Here is a 17,837-nt window from a genome sequence, read left to right as displayed (position 1 = left end):
TCTTTCCCACACTGGTTTGGTTACTGAACTTGTTTGGTGCACTGCACCCAACCCCAAGAGGTAGCACTGCAACAAGGACCCAAGCCTGATGGGGGGGCCAAGCAGCTGACAGTGTGGGCTCTGGGATCAGCTGCGAATCCCAGCTCAGCACTAGCTGTGGCAATTCCTGACCCTGAACACTGGCTCCAGGCCTCGACCTCATCTACATCTTGGGACACAGTTGGATTGTCCCGCAGCACTCACTGAATGAAAATACAGAAAACCCCATGAGCACGCATGGCTGGTTGTAAGTGCCCACGGGGGCTCTTGGAGTAGGTGAGACCACCCGCCCGGAGGTACTGCAGCCCAGGGAGACAAGTGCCAAAGTGCCCACTTCTGCAGTGCCACAGAGAATTGATTACCTCCCTATAACATGGGGTGTGTGGTGGGTGGAGGTTTTGGAGCCAAAACCAAAAAGGCTGGGGATCCCCATTTAGTAGTGAGGACCCCAGAAAGTATTGTATATGTGTTTGTCCTTTTCAAGCTGCTCTCAGCCTGTTCTCAGCACAGCGCTTTACCTTAATTTGTGGCAATGGCTGCCTCTGCGCCAGGAAAACATGCTTTGCTGAAGCAGAGGGAGAGATGTCATCTCCTGCCCACCTCCCTGCCTGAGGCTAGACTTATTCTGGCTTCCTCGAGGGATGTGCTAGGGCAGGGCCTGCATATGACCTCAGAGGTGGCTCTGAGAGGTTCCCATCAGGGGCCTGGAGACAAGGCTTGAATGTGGGGACCCCCAGAAGCAGATGGGGTGAAGCCATACCATGCTCTCTCCCTGCAGCAAGGCTCTGGGCCTGCCTTTTTCCCATGGATGGATTCTAAGCACATGGTCTCCAGGTTGGAAAGGGATAACCTAAATTCTTACCATTATCTTTGTTCTGGACTACCTGGCATTTTCACTTCTCAGTGCACAATATTAAATTGAAAGGTTTAAAAATGAAATCCAAATGTTAAGCATGCTACTAGGGCAGGAGGCAGGAGTGTTCTCTATGGACTCATTTTGACTTCATGGGATCTTATTTTGAAAAGGCTGTTAGGCTGGGCTATTCCATTGGGCTCATTACTGCAATTTAAATACGGCAACAATTAGATACAAATAAAAGTAATTACAGCCGCACTCATCAATGACTCAGCTGGTTTCCTCCTTTTCATTTCAGGATGAAGATTCAGATTTGCCTCAGCGATTCCCACACTTCCTAGTCCTCCACTTTATGTGAGGCCTCATGCCAAGCAGAGCATTATGACTACACAGTGCTAATGAGCACATGCGGGCAATGGTTCACCACCGTGGCTCCAGGGAGAGGCACAAAACCAATGCCTCAAAGGTTCCAGAAGCTCCTGGACAAACAAAGCTCAGTTTAAGAACTTCTTGGCTTTCTAGGCTCTACTCCTAATGACAGTCAAATGAAAACATTGAACGCTGTTTAAATCTTCAGGAATTCAGGATGAGGAGGGAGCATGAGAAGGGCAACAAGAGGATTGACAAACCACAAACAAGGAGGCGGCAGTGGGGACAAGGGTTGGGACACATGGTTTACCATAGACTTGAAGCAATGTGAGGTGCTGGATGCGGCCTGGCTCACAGAAAAGAGCTACAAGACAAAGAGAGTCCATTCAGTCATGTGCAGTGATACCAAAGGTTGCAAGCAGAGAGGAGGAACATAGAACAGTGTGGAAAATACCCCCAGAAAGAAGGTGCAGAGGATGCAGGTGGACAGACGATCTCATTCAGCAACCAGGCAAACAGCCCCAGAGACCAGGCAGGCAGAGCTCTGGGCTCTGCGCGGTGAACTTGGGAAATGCTCATTCTCTCAGTATGAAATGGTACCATGTTCCACTCAGATGTGGAGGGTTCCTCATCAAAGTTAGGACCCAATTTACTTCCCAAAGTCATAGCCATGAAAAGCTAATCTTTTATGTTAAGAGTTGTAAAATCTTCAGAGAGCAACAAAATACCCATAAACAGCATTTAGCGTCTGGCACCTACTGGCAGTCAATAGATATTTGTTAAATGAACAAATAAAATCAGACTGATGACCTTTGGGCAAATAACTATTTCCTCGTCTAAAAATCTAGAATGTACCCTTAATATTTCCTGTCATACACATGTGCACCCACGCGTGGAGTTCTTGCAAAAATGAACAGACATTTCAAATGCCATGGCAGCTATTAAATTTTGGGTAGAGAAAATGTGTCCTTGATGGAAGTGGCCAAATACAAAACTTGTACTTGGTTAACTGACTCTAAAGTCATCAAAAAAGAAAGGTGATCATTGTGTCCCCATAATATGCAAGGACATTAAATGGAGACAGAAGAAACCACCCATATTCCCCCGGAAGGTGCCATGGGGATGTGAATAACCAGAGGGATGGTGCCACCGAGTGGCTGGCAAAGGAACATGTTTTGGAAAGTCTGTTCTTTACTTGGAAAGAGCATACATTTCAATGAGAGAGCACAGTGTTTTACCCTGGGACAACACAGAGCCTGCATGTCATTATATGATTCCTCTACACTCTCTTAGTCATGGAGACATTAAATCATTAGGAAGGTGACTCCAATTTTCTGGAGGAAGGAGGAGGAAGCATGGAACAAGGGTGATATTAAAGAACGGTACCCTTACATTTTTTTCCTTTCAGGGTTAAATCCCCCCCAGGCAATGTGGGGATAGGAATAGGGTATACTTTCTACCGATACAATCAATGACCACATTTTACTTTTTCCTATTTATTTCCCTTTTATTTAACAGACACCTCTGCTGGAGCAAAGCCCAGAGCCATCTCTTTCACAGAGTATCCTACAAAACCCAAGAGCAGAGGTTCTCAACCTGTGGGTTGCGAACAATGAAAATACATCCTGCATATCAGATATTTACATTATGATTCATAACAGTAGCAAAATTACAGTTATGAAGGAGCAACGAAAATAATTTTATGGTTGGGGGTCACCACAACATGAGGAACTGTATTAAAGGGTCTCGGCATTAGGAAGGTTGAGAACCACTGCCCAAGAGTTCAATAAATGGACTTTGTTTAAAGGCCGGAGCAAGGCCATTTCTTCTGCTTTCAAGTCCAGCACTCTGCCTGTCCCCAGGGCTGCCCGCCACAGCTATGGAGTCACCTCCACCCAAGCCTGACCACTCGCCAAACGTTCAGACTCTCTGTATTCATAGCCTTGCTTTCCACATTCGAGCCAGAAAGAACATGAAGCACGCACAGTATAGGGCGAAACAAGACAAAGATGTTTCACCTGTCCATCGGTACTAAATCGCCTAGTCATCTGAAAGTAAAAATACATCAGGAAATAAATAAACCAGTTTCGAATCAAGGGTGCCCTGCTACTTCTATCACCCTCTAGACAACCCGGGAAGTGCTGTTCCAAATGTGGGGTAAATGACCCATTATTGTCTCCTGGACTCTATCTAGTGGGTCATCATTTAAAGTGGAGAAGAAAACCCAAGTTCATTTCATGGTCAGAAGGACACTGTTTTCTACTGTAGATCATGGTCAAGTCCTAGCACAGTACCAGCACATTAAGACTGAGAAGCTTTTGACTTGTAGTTCTGTGAGGTCAGTTCAGAAGGAATTTATTGTGAATTAAATAAAGGTGAGCAAAGAAAAGAGACACTTGTGGCTGGTGGAAAATACAGGTATCACCAGCATTCCATTCTATTTCTAGATTCCTCTGGTTATTTCATTTGAAGGGCACATTTGATGGAGAGATGATGCAGTTACGTTTTGCACATCTCTATTTTTTAAATGGCTTTGGCCCACTCACAAGAGCGATTCTCAGCAACAGAGGCAAACATGGAGAAGGGTGTTTTCTGGAATGTTCACATAACATGTTAAAGGTAAGGATGAGCATGTGTGAGCAGCTCTGAGATATCTGGGTATGGGGTGTGTTCAGATTCCAGGAGAGAAGGAATCTCACCCCCTACAAAGAGCAGGCTGTGCCTTACATGCCCTGGGTTTCTATCACTTTCTGGGGTAAGCCCAGGTAGGGAAACCACTTCTCTCCTGGCACCGTCACCACCAACAGCTCTTCTTACCTGTTTCATCTCACTTCTTAGCCTGTTGATGCCACTCCTCTCAGTTTTGGTGACTCCAGTATGTCCCACCTCGTGGATGGAGATGGCAGGGCTAGATGTACAAGAATGGATAGGTCGCACTGGAGGGGAAACACACATGGTTCTTAGAAACTATATAGCATTCTCTGAGTAAGGAATACGTGCAATATGCTTATTTTTATCCACATCTCTTTCCCCCCCTTGATTATAAAACATTGATTATAAACTCCATTAGAGGAGATCTCGTCTGCCCTCCTAGAACCATATCTGCTACACAATATGTGAGTGAGTGGATGAGAGTGAACATCGCTTAAGCAGCATGCAGAAAACACTGGGTGGTCATAAAATCCTTTCATGAATTGGATATTTTAAAAGTAACTTCTTTACTTCTCCAAAAGCACACCTTCCTTGTAGAAAACAGACCACCTATTTAAGGGGCCTTGGGGCTGGAGAGGGAAGTCTTGGGAGAACAAGCCAAACCAAGGGCTAGAGGCAGAGAAGATGTGGCTGCCTGAGGGTCAGTGCATTGCTGTGCCACAGAAGGGGCAGGGAGGCCTCCGTCATCTCACTCTCAACCTGCTGCACTCACACCTGCCTGTGGCCCTGCCCCCAATACCTGGTTCCCCATGCTGTGGTCACAGTGATCACTCTAAAAGGCAAGTGTGATCATGTCACTGTCCACTCAGAATCCTTCCAAGCTTAGCACTATCTTCAGGATATAAAGCCCAATCAATCCTTCCAGTGGCACACACAGCCCTACGGACATGAGCCCCACCTGCCCCTCTTAGCTCTCCACTCCAGGCCAGACACAAGGTGCTGCGCATTTGCACATGCTGCTTCCTCTAGTCCCATCTGCTCCTCACTGCCCGGCATATTCTCTTCTTCTGCAGGCCCAGTTCAAAGGTCACTTCCTCAGGCAGCATTCCCTGCACGCCCAGCCTTCCCAACAAACTTACCACTGAAGCCATGCTATGGAGGACACTGCCCAGGGGAGCAGAGGCAAATAAGGAGCCAGGGGCACCAACATTTAAAGCACAGCAGAGAGGGAGGGACTCACAAAGGAAACAATGATTAGCTGGAGAGGGATGAGGGACACCAGGAAAGAAGCCAAAAGGGTTTGGGAGGCTACAGTGAGGCCTGTATGGGGTGAGCATTAGCTGGAAATATTTAATTCAGACATCTCAGGATTTAATCAAAATTCTAAGACTCTTTGTGTTTTGTAATTTATAAAAATTGAACAATTAAAAAGTACAATTAACAAATGATGTTATATGTCAAAATATAGGGCCTCTTCTGGCCTTGCTTGCAATTAGACATATTTATGACATTACTCTGTTCCTAGTTTTGTAAGCATCTATAGTTTTATATCTGATAACAAAATTTTAGTAATTATCTGTGTCAAAGCATGTATATTATTTTGATGAGCAGAACACATTAAATATTTATCTTGTACATTTACATTTCAAGGATCGGGCGTTGAAAGAACTGAAAATTACTTTTGGAAAAGGATCTCGAGCACGCCTCCTTCAGGAAAGGAGAAAAGCCACCAAAACCCCTCTGAAGGCACAATGCGGTCTTTGTTAGCCGGCTGGCGCACACTCTGGGGGAAAATATTAAGTACCCAATGTCCTTCTTATTAAATAAAAAGAATGACAGCCCACGCTGCATTTCTTTGGCTTGATTAAATAAATTCACAAATGTGTCTGCAAATCATTTTGCTCTATTATGAGGAGAAATGATAATTGCTTCAATTACAATTAGAGAGCATTTGAGAACAGTATTCCACCAGGACTTGGGTGATTATATTTCCTAACACTGCAAACAGGGTGTCGGTACAGATAAAAACGGAATAGGCCGTCCGGGGAGGAAGCAAAGTCACTCAGCAAGAAGGCATTGTGAGGTTGCAGAGGGCTCTTGTCTGAGCCCCATAAAGGGAAGTAGGACCTGCTTGAGGACACTTCTGTCCAAACCAAAGGTGGGACACTCGGGTGTTCAGAAAAGACAGCCCTTCCATCCTGGTGCCCTGATTAACTCACCCCTCCTAACACCTGTGCACAGTGACAGCACCTGGATCTGACAGAAGGAGGAAGGCAGCAGACCAAGGTGCAGAGGTGTGCTCACCACACCCACGTGGGACCAGGACTGTCCCAGCAAGCCTATGAGGGTCACAAAGCCCAATAAGCCGGAACCTTGTCCCTGGGACTTTGTCCATCTCGGTAAAGTAGGAACCTTACCCTCATACATTATGCCCTGAGTTGCAATTTCTGATGTCAAGTTGTATATAAATGAAGCCGTTTCAGGCAATGCTGGATGCATCAATCAGGCCCTCTCTGCTCTCCTCCCCACAGAGGTAAAATGAGCATTTACTTACTGCTTCTTTCAACGCCAAATTCCTTTCCACTTAGAATATGATGCAGGAGATTTTTCATATCAAAAGGGCTTAGGTTCATCAAACTTTCAGAAGCTTCTTCTCCTAAAAACAAACATTTTGTAAGTGTCTCAGACACAAGGCTGGTGGTGGGTGAAGGTAGAGTTGGATGGGCCTTGGGGTGACAAAGGATGCTGTGGCAGGTTTCCCTATTCAGGATTACCTCTCTACTGCTTCAGGGCTGAAATGTACTGATCCTTGGTGATTCTAAATGCTACTGTTTTAAGTTATGTATTTTCATAACTGCCGCATGCATATGTTCACACTGTAATGATCCTGATATTAGAATGTGTCTTGCAGTTCATTTACATATTTCAGTTGGTAGGATTTGTCCCAGCAGAGGTGTTATTAAATAGGCGATGACCTCACTGCAAGGAGCTACAGTGAGGAACTTAGATGTCAGGAGCAGGACAGAAGATTCTAATGCCTCTATCCCTGACATGGAATTCAACAGCCTGTTCTGGATGGCCTGGTGGAGGTTACCATCTAAACTAAAGAACCAGGTGAAGCAACAGCATGTGCAAAGGCACAGAAGCCTGGGTTCCAGAGTGCTTGGGCGAGGTTCTGCTGGACTGACCACAGGAGCCTCCCGAGGGCCCGCCCACACTTTGCACCTGAACAGTTCAGGCTCCGCGCCAGCTCCGTGGCCATCACCTGAATGATCAGTCCAACCCGGAGCCTGAGCATCTCCACGAAGAGGCTGGGCTGAGCCCTGACGTACATGGCCAAGTAGACCACAATCTCCTGCCGCAGACACACATGGAGACAGCGTTTCAGAAAGCAGGTGGTGGCAGAGGCCCCTGCAGCCTAGAGAAGGCCGCAGCCCTGCCCCTCCCCAGCCAGCTGACCTGTGTGAGGACGGCAATACTAATGTCCTGCCCGCTGGCTTCGTAGATGAGCTTTGTGAGCTCCTCCGGGGGAAGGGGCCTAGGAAAGAGAGTCAGGACACAAACACCATGAAAGATACCTAAGAGGTGTCTCCTTGCCCTCTGTGGAAGAGCCTTATTTTCCTGCCGGAAGCTCTGGAGTGACAGTGTCTTTAAAGAGACCCTCTTCCTGAATAGCGGATGGCACCGATGTTTTTCCCATGGCCCCCACAAACCCGAGGCCCCCAGGCTGAAGACTTACGCAGAGATGATCTTCTCCCGAGGCTCTGGCGGCAGGCCCACTGTGAGCTGCGTCTGGTGGGACAGCAGGTCCGTGCAGGCCTACTCATTTAGGGGAAAGGGTGAGGGAGAGAGGGAGAAAGGGAGAAAGGAGAGATGAGGAAATGAGCAAATTCAGAGGGAAGGGTATTGCCAATAAGATCATAACTTTTTACCTTTACAAAGTTTATGACACATGTTGCCATTTATTTGAAAAATTCATTCATAGACCCCAGACTGAGCATCCCAGGCAGGGCTGCATCCCTGTGACCTTTGTGTTCCCAACATGTGACCCCAGGCCTGGCTCTGCAGGCCCTGTTAGTGGGTATTTAATGCCCAGCCACTGCAGCCAATACATTGGATTCCCTGATATGCTACAAGCAGATGGGCTGTGAGTCCTGAAATACCAATGTTAAGAGTTAATAACCATAATATAGTCTTAAATTGTCAGTTTCCCCATTACGCACATATACTAAATACCATCTCCTTACCATATCACTGAACTTTAATGTCTTAGAAAGCAGTTCTGGATTTTGCAGGGCCATAGGGTTAAAAATATTAATGATGATTATACTGTGGTTGTACAGAAATAAGGGAGCTCTGTCTAAAAGGATGCCAGGCCACAGAGCATTTTTGTTTTACTTCTTGGTAAACCTTTTTCTGCAGCTAAGAAGGAATAAAATGAATCAACTTCAATTTCATTTCCTCTGCTCGCCTTCCAAGAAGCAGTGGGAGGTCCGGAGAGGAGAGCCCACTCCACCCATATATTAAATAACTAGTTTCTTTTACAAATAAGAGGTGCTTGCCTCAAGCTTTCGTAAAAGGAAGAGGGCATGGGGCTAGAAGAGACAGATGGACAGCCAGCACAGTGGCTCTGACCTCGGCCAGGACCTCCACTTTCTTCCTGAGCAGGCCAGAGATGTAGCGAATCAAACCCCACTCCTGGTTCAGTCCGGCTTTCCCATAGAGTTCACTGAGTAGGTTTTGAACTGTGACTCCATGCTGTCCGGAGAGATTTGTGTCCCAGCTGGGGCCCCTGTTGAGAGAAAACCCTAGAAGTGTGGCCCGCAACATTTACAGGCCGGATTCTCTTGCAGCGAAGCTCACTTGGCAGGGAGGGGAATGAATCACTGCACACTCTGCCAAGTGCTCAGGGCCCTCCTACTGCCTCCAAGTCTCAGGATTGGGTTGAGTCTTATCATGCATCCCTCTGTCCACTGGAAACAGAAGCCTAACATCAGGAAACAGTGAGATCCTGGCTTCACCCACCCTCCTCATCCTGAGAGGCCAGCATAAATAGGCAGAAAAGGGGATAGAAGTCTATTTGTAGTGATCTTGGGTAATTTGGGTAATATATTCATGACTCAGCTTGCTGGAAGGCCAAAAGACTAAGACAGAATCAAGAAGATGGGGGAAAGCTCGGACTAGCAAAGACCAGAAACTTACTTTATTACATACAGAATGTACAGAATGTCTGCTTGGTCCTGTAGGTTTGAACAGTCTTTCAGCTGCTCGACCAGCTTCTCACAGTCCATATCGCCATGATCATCTCTGGGCCACTGGAAGTCACCTTCTGGGGCCGGACCCTACAAAAACCAAAAAGCAAGGGAGAACTGAGCATGCAAACTTTCAGATGCAAAGTGACACATCAACCTGGCTTTGGAACTCTGTCACTGTGCTCCAGGTTTTCAGTGAATCTTTTGTAGCTTTTCATGTGAGTGCTTTACGATTTTTGATCAGTGAATCACTGCATTAGTCAATGTTTGCAAGACACTGGACTGACCAGGTTAACATATGTATGAGTTTTATTTATGCCAAGTTTAAAAACAGCAAAGCTAACCCCAGGTGTTAGGACTTATCCTATCAGTTACCTTTGGAGTGGAGGGGTGGAAGCGACCGGGAAGGGCACAAAGAGTGGTTAGTCATTTACCTGTGTCTATTGGTGTGGTGATAATTCAGTGAGCTGTATACTTACACTCTATACACTTTTCTATATATGTTATACTTCAATAAAATATTTTTAAAAAACAAATGCAAAAAGTATGTGAGTTTTAAACAACCTAAAATTGAGGTTAGATTAAAATATTCTCCAATAGATACCGAATCTCTCTATTCATGTGGGATAAAATCAAAGGAGATTTCTGGACAAAATAACAGATTATGGGAACCAGTGGCAAACACCCTGAGATTTATTCTCCTGAGGAATCTTTTCTGATTTTCTACCCTACTCTGCAAGTTGCCGGCCTTGGCTGGCTGGCACAGACAGGACAGGACAGGACTAGGTAGTGAGCTGGCTTATTTCCTCCAGTGTGACACAGATTCTGATGAGTGGGTAAAAGGTCAGTAGCATTTTCCTACATGTATAACATAAAGGTTTGCATCAAATTCAATGTGCAAACTGACACAAAGCAGATTTTAGACAACTGAGTGAGTTCATATGGAAAACCAGAACTTCTAATCCTAAAAGTCCTGGATATCCAGAAATATGCTTTCTTTTGAGTTCAACCATTTAAAAGATTTATTGGGACTATACCAACATCAAATAATATTACATTTGTTAACAAAATGATTCTAAATTCTTTACCTGTTTTAGGAGTGGCTGAGGAGAATCAACAAGATTCAGCGATTTACGGTGCGTATTTAGAACTTTAGTTGGCAAAGCCATGGGAACAACTGGAAAACCAAAAAATAAAGAGAATTATTTTGAGGAAGAAAAAGGAGAAAATATTTTTTAAGAGGTAAAGTAGCTACTCCTTATTCAATACAAACCAATTAAAAAGCAATTAATGAGTTTAATTAGTTTAACTTCAACAAGAATTTATCATGTAGCTACATCATGTGCTGGAAACACATGAGCAGGACACTGATCTTGCTTTAAGGAGTAAAATTTCACGTTTCCCTCCTGGAATTCAGGGAAAAATTACATAGCATCTTAAGACTGGACTGAGCCTTAGAAATGATTAAGCCCAATCTCTGTTTTTTCAGATGAAAAAAAAACAAAACTGAGAATCAGAGAGGGTAGGTCATTTATCCAAGGTCACTGGCCTTCTCCTAATCAAGGTATTTGGGCTTCCTATCCAATATGTGTTTCACTTTGCCACTGCCAGGCATTGGGGCTTATGTTTTCTAACCACCTTTGGATGTTATCATTATCAATATTTATTCATTGAGCCATCTGTGTCTTCCAGGTTATCTCATATCATCTTGGGAAAACAGGAAGTTTTCAAGGTAAAGATGAGACATATATAGAAGGCATTTATATACTTTCAAGTTATACTAGCACATTAAACATACATTTTAATTTTACTTCCTCTCAAATCCCAACTAACACTACAGAAAAAAAAATGTTTTAAAAAAGGCAAATCCTCAAAAATAGGGAAAAGCAGGAGAGAAGATAATAGTAACATCATTTTGGAAGTAGGAAAGCTGATGGATGAAAGATAACTGACTTAGCTGACACAAGGCAACCAAACCACAAGTCTGCAGTGGGGAAAATCAAGAACCAGTCAGATTTGCATCAGAGAATCCTCAGAAATGTCAGAAGCTTGCTGCACTATGTACCTCTGGAACTGGTGGGGGGAGTCTAGAGGGACTGGTCCAGAATAAGAAAGACTGGGTAACTGCTGTGTGAGAAGCAGTGAGCTCCCTAGATGCCTTCCTCAACTCCACACAGCTTGGCAACTGTTCCACCTTCCCCCTGACAGAAGAATAGAGGGTCATTTTGAGGAGGGTCCCTGGACTGGGGGCCGAACGGCATGGCTGAAGGCCTATGTATATTCCTTGGGGGAATAAGGACCAGATCCTTACCTGTCAAAGAGGAGAACAGAGTATCTCTGGGAAATCTGCCCAGTCTATACCCATACATCCAACAGGCCCCACCTACATGCTTTGAGATTCACAAAGATGAGCAGATAACCAAGGAACACCCTGCATTGAAGGAAAGACTCTAATGTGGAAGATAGAAAAATAAAGAAACTGGAAATTTGACTTAGGGGAAATGTAATCCACTTAGGGAGAAGAAAACAAAACCAAAAACTCTGCCATTAACATTCTTAGAGTAATAAGAAATTATATTGTATGCATGAAATACGAAGGAATGCAATTCAGAGAACAAAAATTAAAACATGATAGCAAAAGTGAGAAAATTCAATTGAGAAGGTGGAACAAAAAGTTGAAGCAGCTTCCCTCAGAACAGAGCAAAAAAAAAAAAAAAAAAAAGAAGACAGAAGATAAATGATAAAGACTTCACCAGGAAGTCCACACTGAAATCATAGAGTACCAAAAGATAGAACAGAGAAAATATAGGGAAGGAAATGAGTCAGTAAATTATTCAGAAAAACTTTACAGGTCTGAAAAACATAAATTTCCATAATTGAAAAGGTCCAATGAGTACTCAACACTGTGGAGGAGAAAATACACCCAGATCAAGGCATGGGTGAAATTTCAGAACCTGGGAGCAGAAAAGATCCTAAAAGTTTTCAAAGAGAAAAACAATTTATATTTTAAGGATCAAAAATCAGAATGGGTTTAAATTTCTTAAAAGTAACTTTGATATAAGAAGACAATGAAATGATGCTTTCACAATTATGAAGAAAATGTTATTTTCAAGCTAGAATTTTATATCCAGCCAAACTCTCAAATGGATATAGAGTATTCATAGATATTTTCAGACTTGCAAAGTCTCAACAATTTGAACCACCATGTAATGCTTTTTGGGAAACTACTAGACATCCCCAACCAAAATCAGAGAGTAAGAGAAGGAAAAGTTGAGACAAAGAAAACAGAAGAGCCAACACAGGAGACAAAGAATTGTCAAGGAACTCTCCAGGATGATGGTGAAGGAAGATCCCAGGATAAAATCTATATCCTGGACATGGAGGGCAACCACGCCAAAGGGGCAGTGAATTTCACAAATTGAGGGTTGTCATTACCATACCCTCTTCCATTATGCTTTTTTAACTTACTGAAACTGTTCTAGAATGTGCTCCACCAAAGGAATAAATTGAGAAAGAAGAACATGCCAGATTCAGGAAACAGGGAACCCAACTGAAGAGATAAGCAAAGGAGATTCTAAGAATTGCAATAAAGGGAAGTCCTAGGGGTGCAACAAGCTTAGAGTCCAATCAGCCAGACAGAAGGAGACTTGTGGATTCTATAAAAAAAATAGTGAAATGGAGAAATTCCTAGATATGATTGATCTGGTGGAAATTTATATTGAGAGGCCATTTGGAAGGTCTAAAAATGAAGCAAGGCAAAAAGATAGAGCAACTATTAGCTTTTTAAAAAAGTAAAAGCAGTAATATAATCATAGTATACTATAATGCTCAGTTGGGAATAATATTTGCATACAAACAATAACATAAAGAGTGAGTACTGATTTAACTTAGTTTTAATACAACTATACCCGAAGGCTAGGGAAAGTGAAGCAGAGGGAGAGGTGGTGATTTAAGACAGCTAAACATCACCCCATAAGAGAAAGTCAACAGATGCTGAATAAAGTCAATGCATCAAAAGATAGCAGTATACACACATTATTTTAGAATTATCTTAGAAATGTGGAGCTATATAAATGCCAAAAGAATAAATAAGAGTTGAATGTGGTTGCCTCTAAGAAGAACTGGGGGCAGTAGGGAGGGGAGGGATGAGGGAGGAAACATCTGCATTTTGTTGTGTCTTTGGAGTCTTTGACTTTGATTAAAAATTTATTTTAACAGGCAGAAAAGAGTTAATAACATACATGGAATTTCCAAACCCCTTGCTTTTGCCATCACAGAAAGTATATCCCGAGTGGAGTGGATAGCACTGAAAACATGGCTGTCTTCTGGAGTCTTCTTACGAAGAGGAGGCAGGTAGCACTTCAAGGATGTGCTCTGCAGGAGGTGGTTGATATATTGGTCAAGTTCATCCTGGCCTTCTGTAATTGAACAGGCAAGCAAAAGAGCCAATGAAAACAAGCTGCAGAAATATTCTAAAGGCTTAATAGTGATTATGTGTAGCACAAAGCACTAAGTAAATTTGGTGGAAGACAAGATTTTGATATAGATATTTGCACCCCTCCCCAAGAGTAAAGAGATTTACACAGACTATGTGTTTATAAAGCTACTGTTTGAAAAAACAACTTCATCCTAGGAAAAGATAGTGTTCATATGAGAGCATCACAACATGAGCTGAATATGTAAGGCATCCTGAGGGCCAGCAGCTGACACCTGCTTTTTGTTTTAATTTGTCATGAGTGAGCTAAGAATTATGAACCCCCAGCCCCAATCCTATGGAACCCCCAGCCCCAATCCCAAGTACTATACCAAAGTAAAAAACAGGTCACTTCAACCCCAAATCCTATTCAGTTTGAGAAATGTTATACACATAAGATTTCAGCTCTCATATCCAACCAAATCTAGATCATTCTACCATTCCTTTGAAAATTCAAGCCCTGTGTTTTTGTCTTTAGAATACTGTACATTTTGTGAAAAGTCCTCATTCCTGAAACTCTTTGTCACTCTAAGTTTAAAAAAGCCCCACTTTTGTAGTTTAGGTCCTTAAAGTGGCATTTTATTCATTTTAATGCCTACAAGTTTCCAAAGCCTTTTTTGTTAGGTTAATTAACAGTCATTTTCTGTGTTTGTGTCTTAGGGCAATTCTACGACAATACTAAGGTTTCAATAAATTCAATGACAGCCTGCAAAGGCATTCCTAGCTATACCTCGATTGTAAGAAGTCTCCTCGAAATATCCTCCCAAATCTGAATCGCTATCAGGACTGACGCTCCCTTCGCTGGCATCATCATCAAACAACTTTTCATCACAGTCTGGATCCAGGAAGGTCAGATACGTGTAGAAAGATGTGGTGAGAAATTCCGAAAGGCTCCCTAATTTTACTCTGCCAAGGAGACACTATGTTAGAGCTATAGGTGCACATGGACAAACTTCCACTAATGAATCATGGAAAGACTTTTCAAGAATCAGGTGGCGCTTCTGCCAGGATCAATAAATATGTCACTCTGCAGTAGTCAGCCAAGAAATTAAAATGAAAATTCAATAGCAAGTATAAAGTGGAAGTACACAGCATATTAACAGCCAAAATGAATCACGCTGATTTCTTATTCCTGAGCCCAACCCAAACAGAAATATATTTTACTGAACCAACCAAAGTTTTACAAAACATAATGAACAAAAGAAGGAAAAAAAAAAACCACACATATTGAGCGAACCACTTTTAACCAGAACCAACCTTTAGGAGGTTTTTTTGCGCTTAATGACTGGACCAGAACAAAACCATAAGCAATGATTCTCTGGGTGTACTTGTGCCATCGTTTGAGTCCCTACCATGCAATGGGGTCACAAAGGTGCAGGTAGGCACGTCTCAGAGCCCAAGTTCTGTCTAGAAGGAATGTGATGGGTGGCCATCCCCAAACCAGAGTAAATGCTCAGAGTGGCCCTAGTATATTACCAGGCTAGAAAAAATTCCACTGAAAACTGAGAGATGGCTTTGCCAGGGTGGGGTCCCGCTGCAAAGGCAACAGCCTTCTAGTTCTGCAGGTCCACCCCCAGGTTCGGGGAGTAATAGGATGTCCACCCTACAGAAAGAAAACCTCTTCTGTGTGCTTCTTAAAATGTTAGATCTGGAGGCAGAAAACAGTACGATGCCTTGGAGCTACTAGCATCAGATTATGACTTAGTTGAAATGGCTGAGAACCATTTAAGGAGTAAATTAAAGCAGCGATGCAAATGAATTCATAGGTGGTTGAGCTTCAATGGGCAAATGGACTACATCACAAACAAGGCCTGAGGACAAGAAAACCTTCCCTTCATAAAGTAATAACTTTACCCCCTAGAGCCCTGGTGTCAGTTCTAGTGATGGTTTTGCCCTGAGGTTGGGGAACAGGACTGGTGAGGTGGAGCCAGGAAAAAAGACAATGGAAAGTTTCCCTTTGATTAAATTGAAAGGTTTCAGGTCAAAGGTGAAAAGGCAGTAATTTAATAGCAAGCTACCCCAGTTGGTTCCAGGAAGTAGAGATCAGCATCTAGGGTGAGTTTAGCTTTTAAAAGACCCTCAGACATAAAGGAAAAAGCAAAATGAGATTCAATTGTAACTGCTGTGGACGAAAAGGGGCCACATGCTAACCTGACAAGCTCAGGGAAGGCCTGTGTGGTGACCTTGCAAATTCAGAGACCTAAAGTAACTACAAAGGATGGTCTGAAATTAAAGCGTTTTAAACTAAAAGCAGTTTATGGCAGATAGTCATGTCCTAGACTAGAATCTTCCCTAACAAAGGTCAATCTTTACCTTAACTAAGCCTGTCTATTGTCTTTTGCATCTATGATAACATACCTTTGTAAAGTCAGGGTAACTTCCCTTTCTTTGGGGCCCCTCGGGGAACAACCAATGTACCAGACCAGATACTACAAATCCTCTCATTGTTATTTTTTTATCATGTTGTTGACTATTAACTATCCTGTACCCACCTATGTAAAAGCTGTATCATTTTACTTTTTACCCAGCCCCAGAGGTTTCCCTCTTCTCCTGATTCCTGTAAGCCCTCTGCCAGCTCCACATAGAATTAGACCCTGGTTTCTGGATTCACAGAGCTTCTGCGCCCATTTGTCTAGTGCACTGGCTCTCTGAGGTGACTGCTCCTTCTCCATAAAGTGAGAATACAGCCCACGTGACAAAGTGAAGACTAAATGTGACAATGCGTACCAAGCACCAAACACACTGCAAGTGCTCAATTAACTACAGTGTCCTTTTGACAATGATTATTATTTCAATTAATATGTAATTTTGAAAAAACAGTTAATTATGGGCATATGGTATTTTCTCCTGGATAAGATGCTGTACACCAGGTGGTAACTTATTTAAACTGGAGGTAAATTGTATGAATGCGGGTGCCGACTGCAGTTATGGCACTAGCGCTGGAAATGTAGATGGCAAAATGCTGGGGACAGTCTCACTGACACTCCTGAGAGAGGCCAGGAGCACCTCAGAGTGAGGGTCACTTCAAGTCTAGAGCAAAACTTGCAGTAGGCTCTGTGAGCAGAGGTACCAACCCCAGCACAGTGACTCAACCCTGAAGACATCAGGCTACATGAAATGAGCCAGTCACAAAGAGAGAAATATTGGATGAGTCCACTTAGATGAGCTACCAAGAGACCGGAAGTAGAATGGTGGTTCCCAGGGGCTGAGGACAGGGGGAAATGGAGAGTTGTTTAATGAGCACAGAGTTTCAGTTTTACAAGTTGGAGAGTTCCGGAGGTTGGTTGCACAACGATGTGAATGTACTTAACAGTACTGAACTGTATACTTAAAAATGGTTAGATGGTACATTTATTTTATGTGGATTTTACCACAATTTGAAAAAGTTACTGTGGCAGCGGGGTCTCTAGTGTGGGAGGATGTGAGAAGGGCTGATTTCAAGGCTCAATCAAATTTAGCAAGTGGCATTCCACCAGGGACCAAATGGAAGCCCCCCTGAGTCCGGGAGAGGCCACATCACACTAGAGGCTGGCTTCTCAGTGAGGTTCTCCTGGGGCCCTTCTGGCATATCCCAGGGAATTCAGAGAAGTCAGGGCATAGATGCTCCAGAGAAAATCACTGCCTTATGACAGTCGGAGGGTAAAAAAAAACAAAGTGGTTTTACTGGGAGGTGAGCCCCCATCACTCAAGATGCTTAACCATAATATCTGGGAGCTTCTGCCACATTGTGGGCCTACAAAGGAATGGGTATCATTCCACTGAGATGAGGGGACAACAGTATAGGCAAGTGATGGTGAACCTTTGAAACTCGGCGTCAGCATTTTGAAAAACCCTAACTTAACTCTGGTGCCGTGTCACATATAGAAATTTTTTGATACTTGAAACCATAGTAAAACAAAGATTTATATTTTTGATATTTATTTTATATATTTAAATGCCATTTAACAAAGAAAAATCAACAAAAAAAACGAGTTCATGTGTCAGAGGTTCGCCATCACTGGTCTAGGCACATTCAGGTGCTCTGCTCTGAGGGCCACTAAGGAATTCAAAGTTCTGTGAATTATTGTTCAGGTGATAGCACACTCAAGTCAATTCAAGGAACATTTATTGAGCACCTGCTAGATCGTAGGCACTGGGTCTTTTCTTTCATGCCTTTTATTGGAAACAGCACAGTATTCCATATATGCATTCCAGG

At 43.2% G+C, this 17,837-nt stretch overlaps 1 protein-coding gene across 1 annotated transcript in view; it reads right to left on the bottom strand.

Annotated features, from left to right (window-relative positions):
- The window catches only part of PHKA2 (phosphorylase kinase, alpha 2 (liver)), a 62,281-nt gene that overhangs the window by 4,501 nt on the left and 39,943 nt on the right, over positions 1 to 17,837 (bottom strand). The window contains 12 exon segments of the mRNA XM_006765127.2: positions 1,575 to 1,628; positions 3,283 to 3,312; positions 4,082 to 4,200; positions 6,471 to 6,572; positions 7,142 to 7,271; positions 7,376 to 7,454; positions 7,656 to 7,735; positions 8,552 to 8,708; positions 9,119 to 9,258; positions 10,257 to 10,345; positions 13,410 to 13,586; positions 14,373 to 14,548. Coding sequence (XP_006765190.1) covers positions 1,575 to 1,628; positions 3,283 to 3,312; positions 4,082 to 4,200; positions 6,471 to 6,572; positions 7,142 to 7,271; positions 7,376 to 7,454; positions 7,656 to 7,735; positions 8,552 to 8,708; positions 9,119 to 9,258; positions 10,257 to 10,345; positions 13,410 to 13,586; positions 14,373 to 14,548 — 1,333 coding nt within the window.

The sequence above is a fragment of the Myotis davidii genome, unplaced genomic scaffold, assembly GCF_000327345.1.
Source record: "Myotis davidii unplaced genomic scaffold, ASM32734v1 scaffold161, whole genome shotgun sequence".
Classification (NCBI taxonomy): Eukaryota; Metazoa; Chordata; class Mammalia; order Chiroptera; family Vespertilionidae; genus Myotis; species Myotis davidii.
The sequence above is the reverse complement of the archived record's forward strand: the minus strand, read 5'-3'. Positions and strand labels throughout refer to the sequence as shown.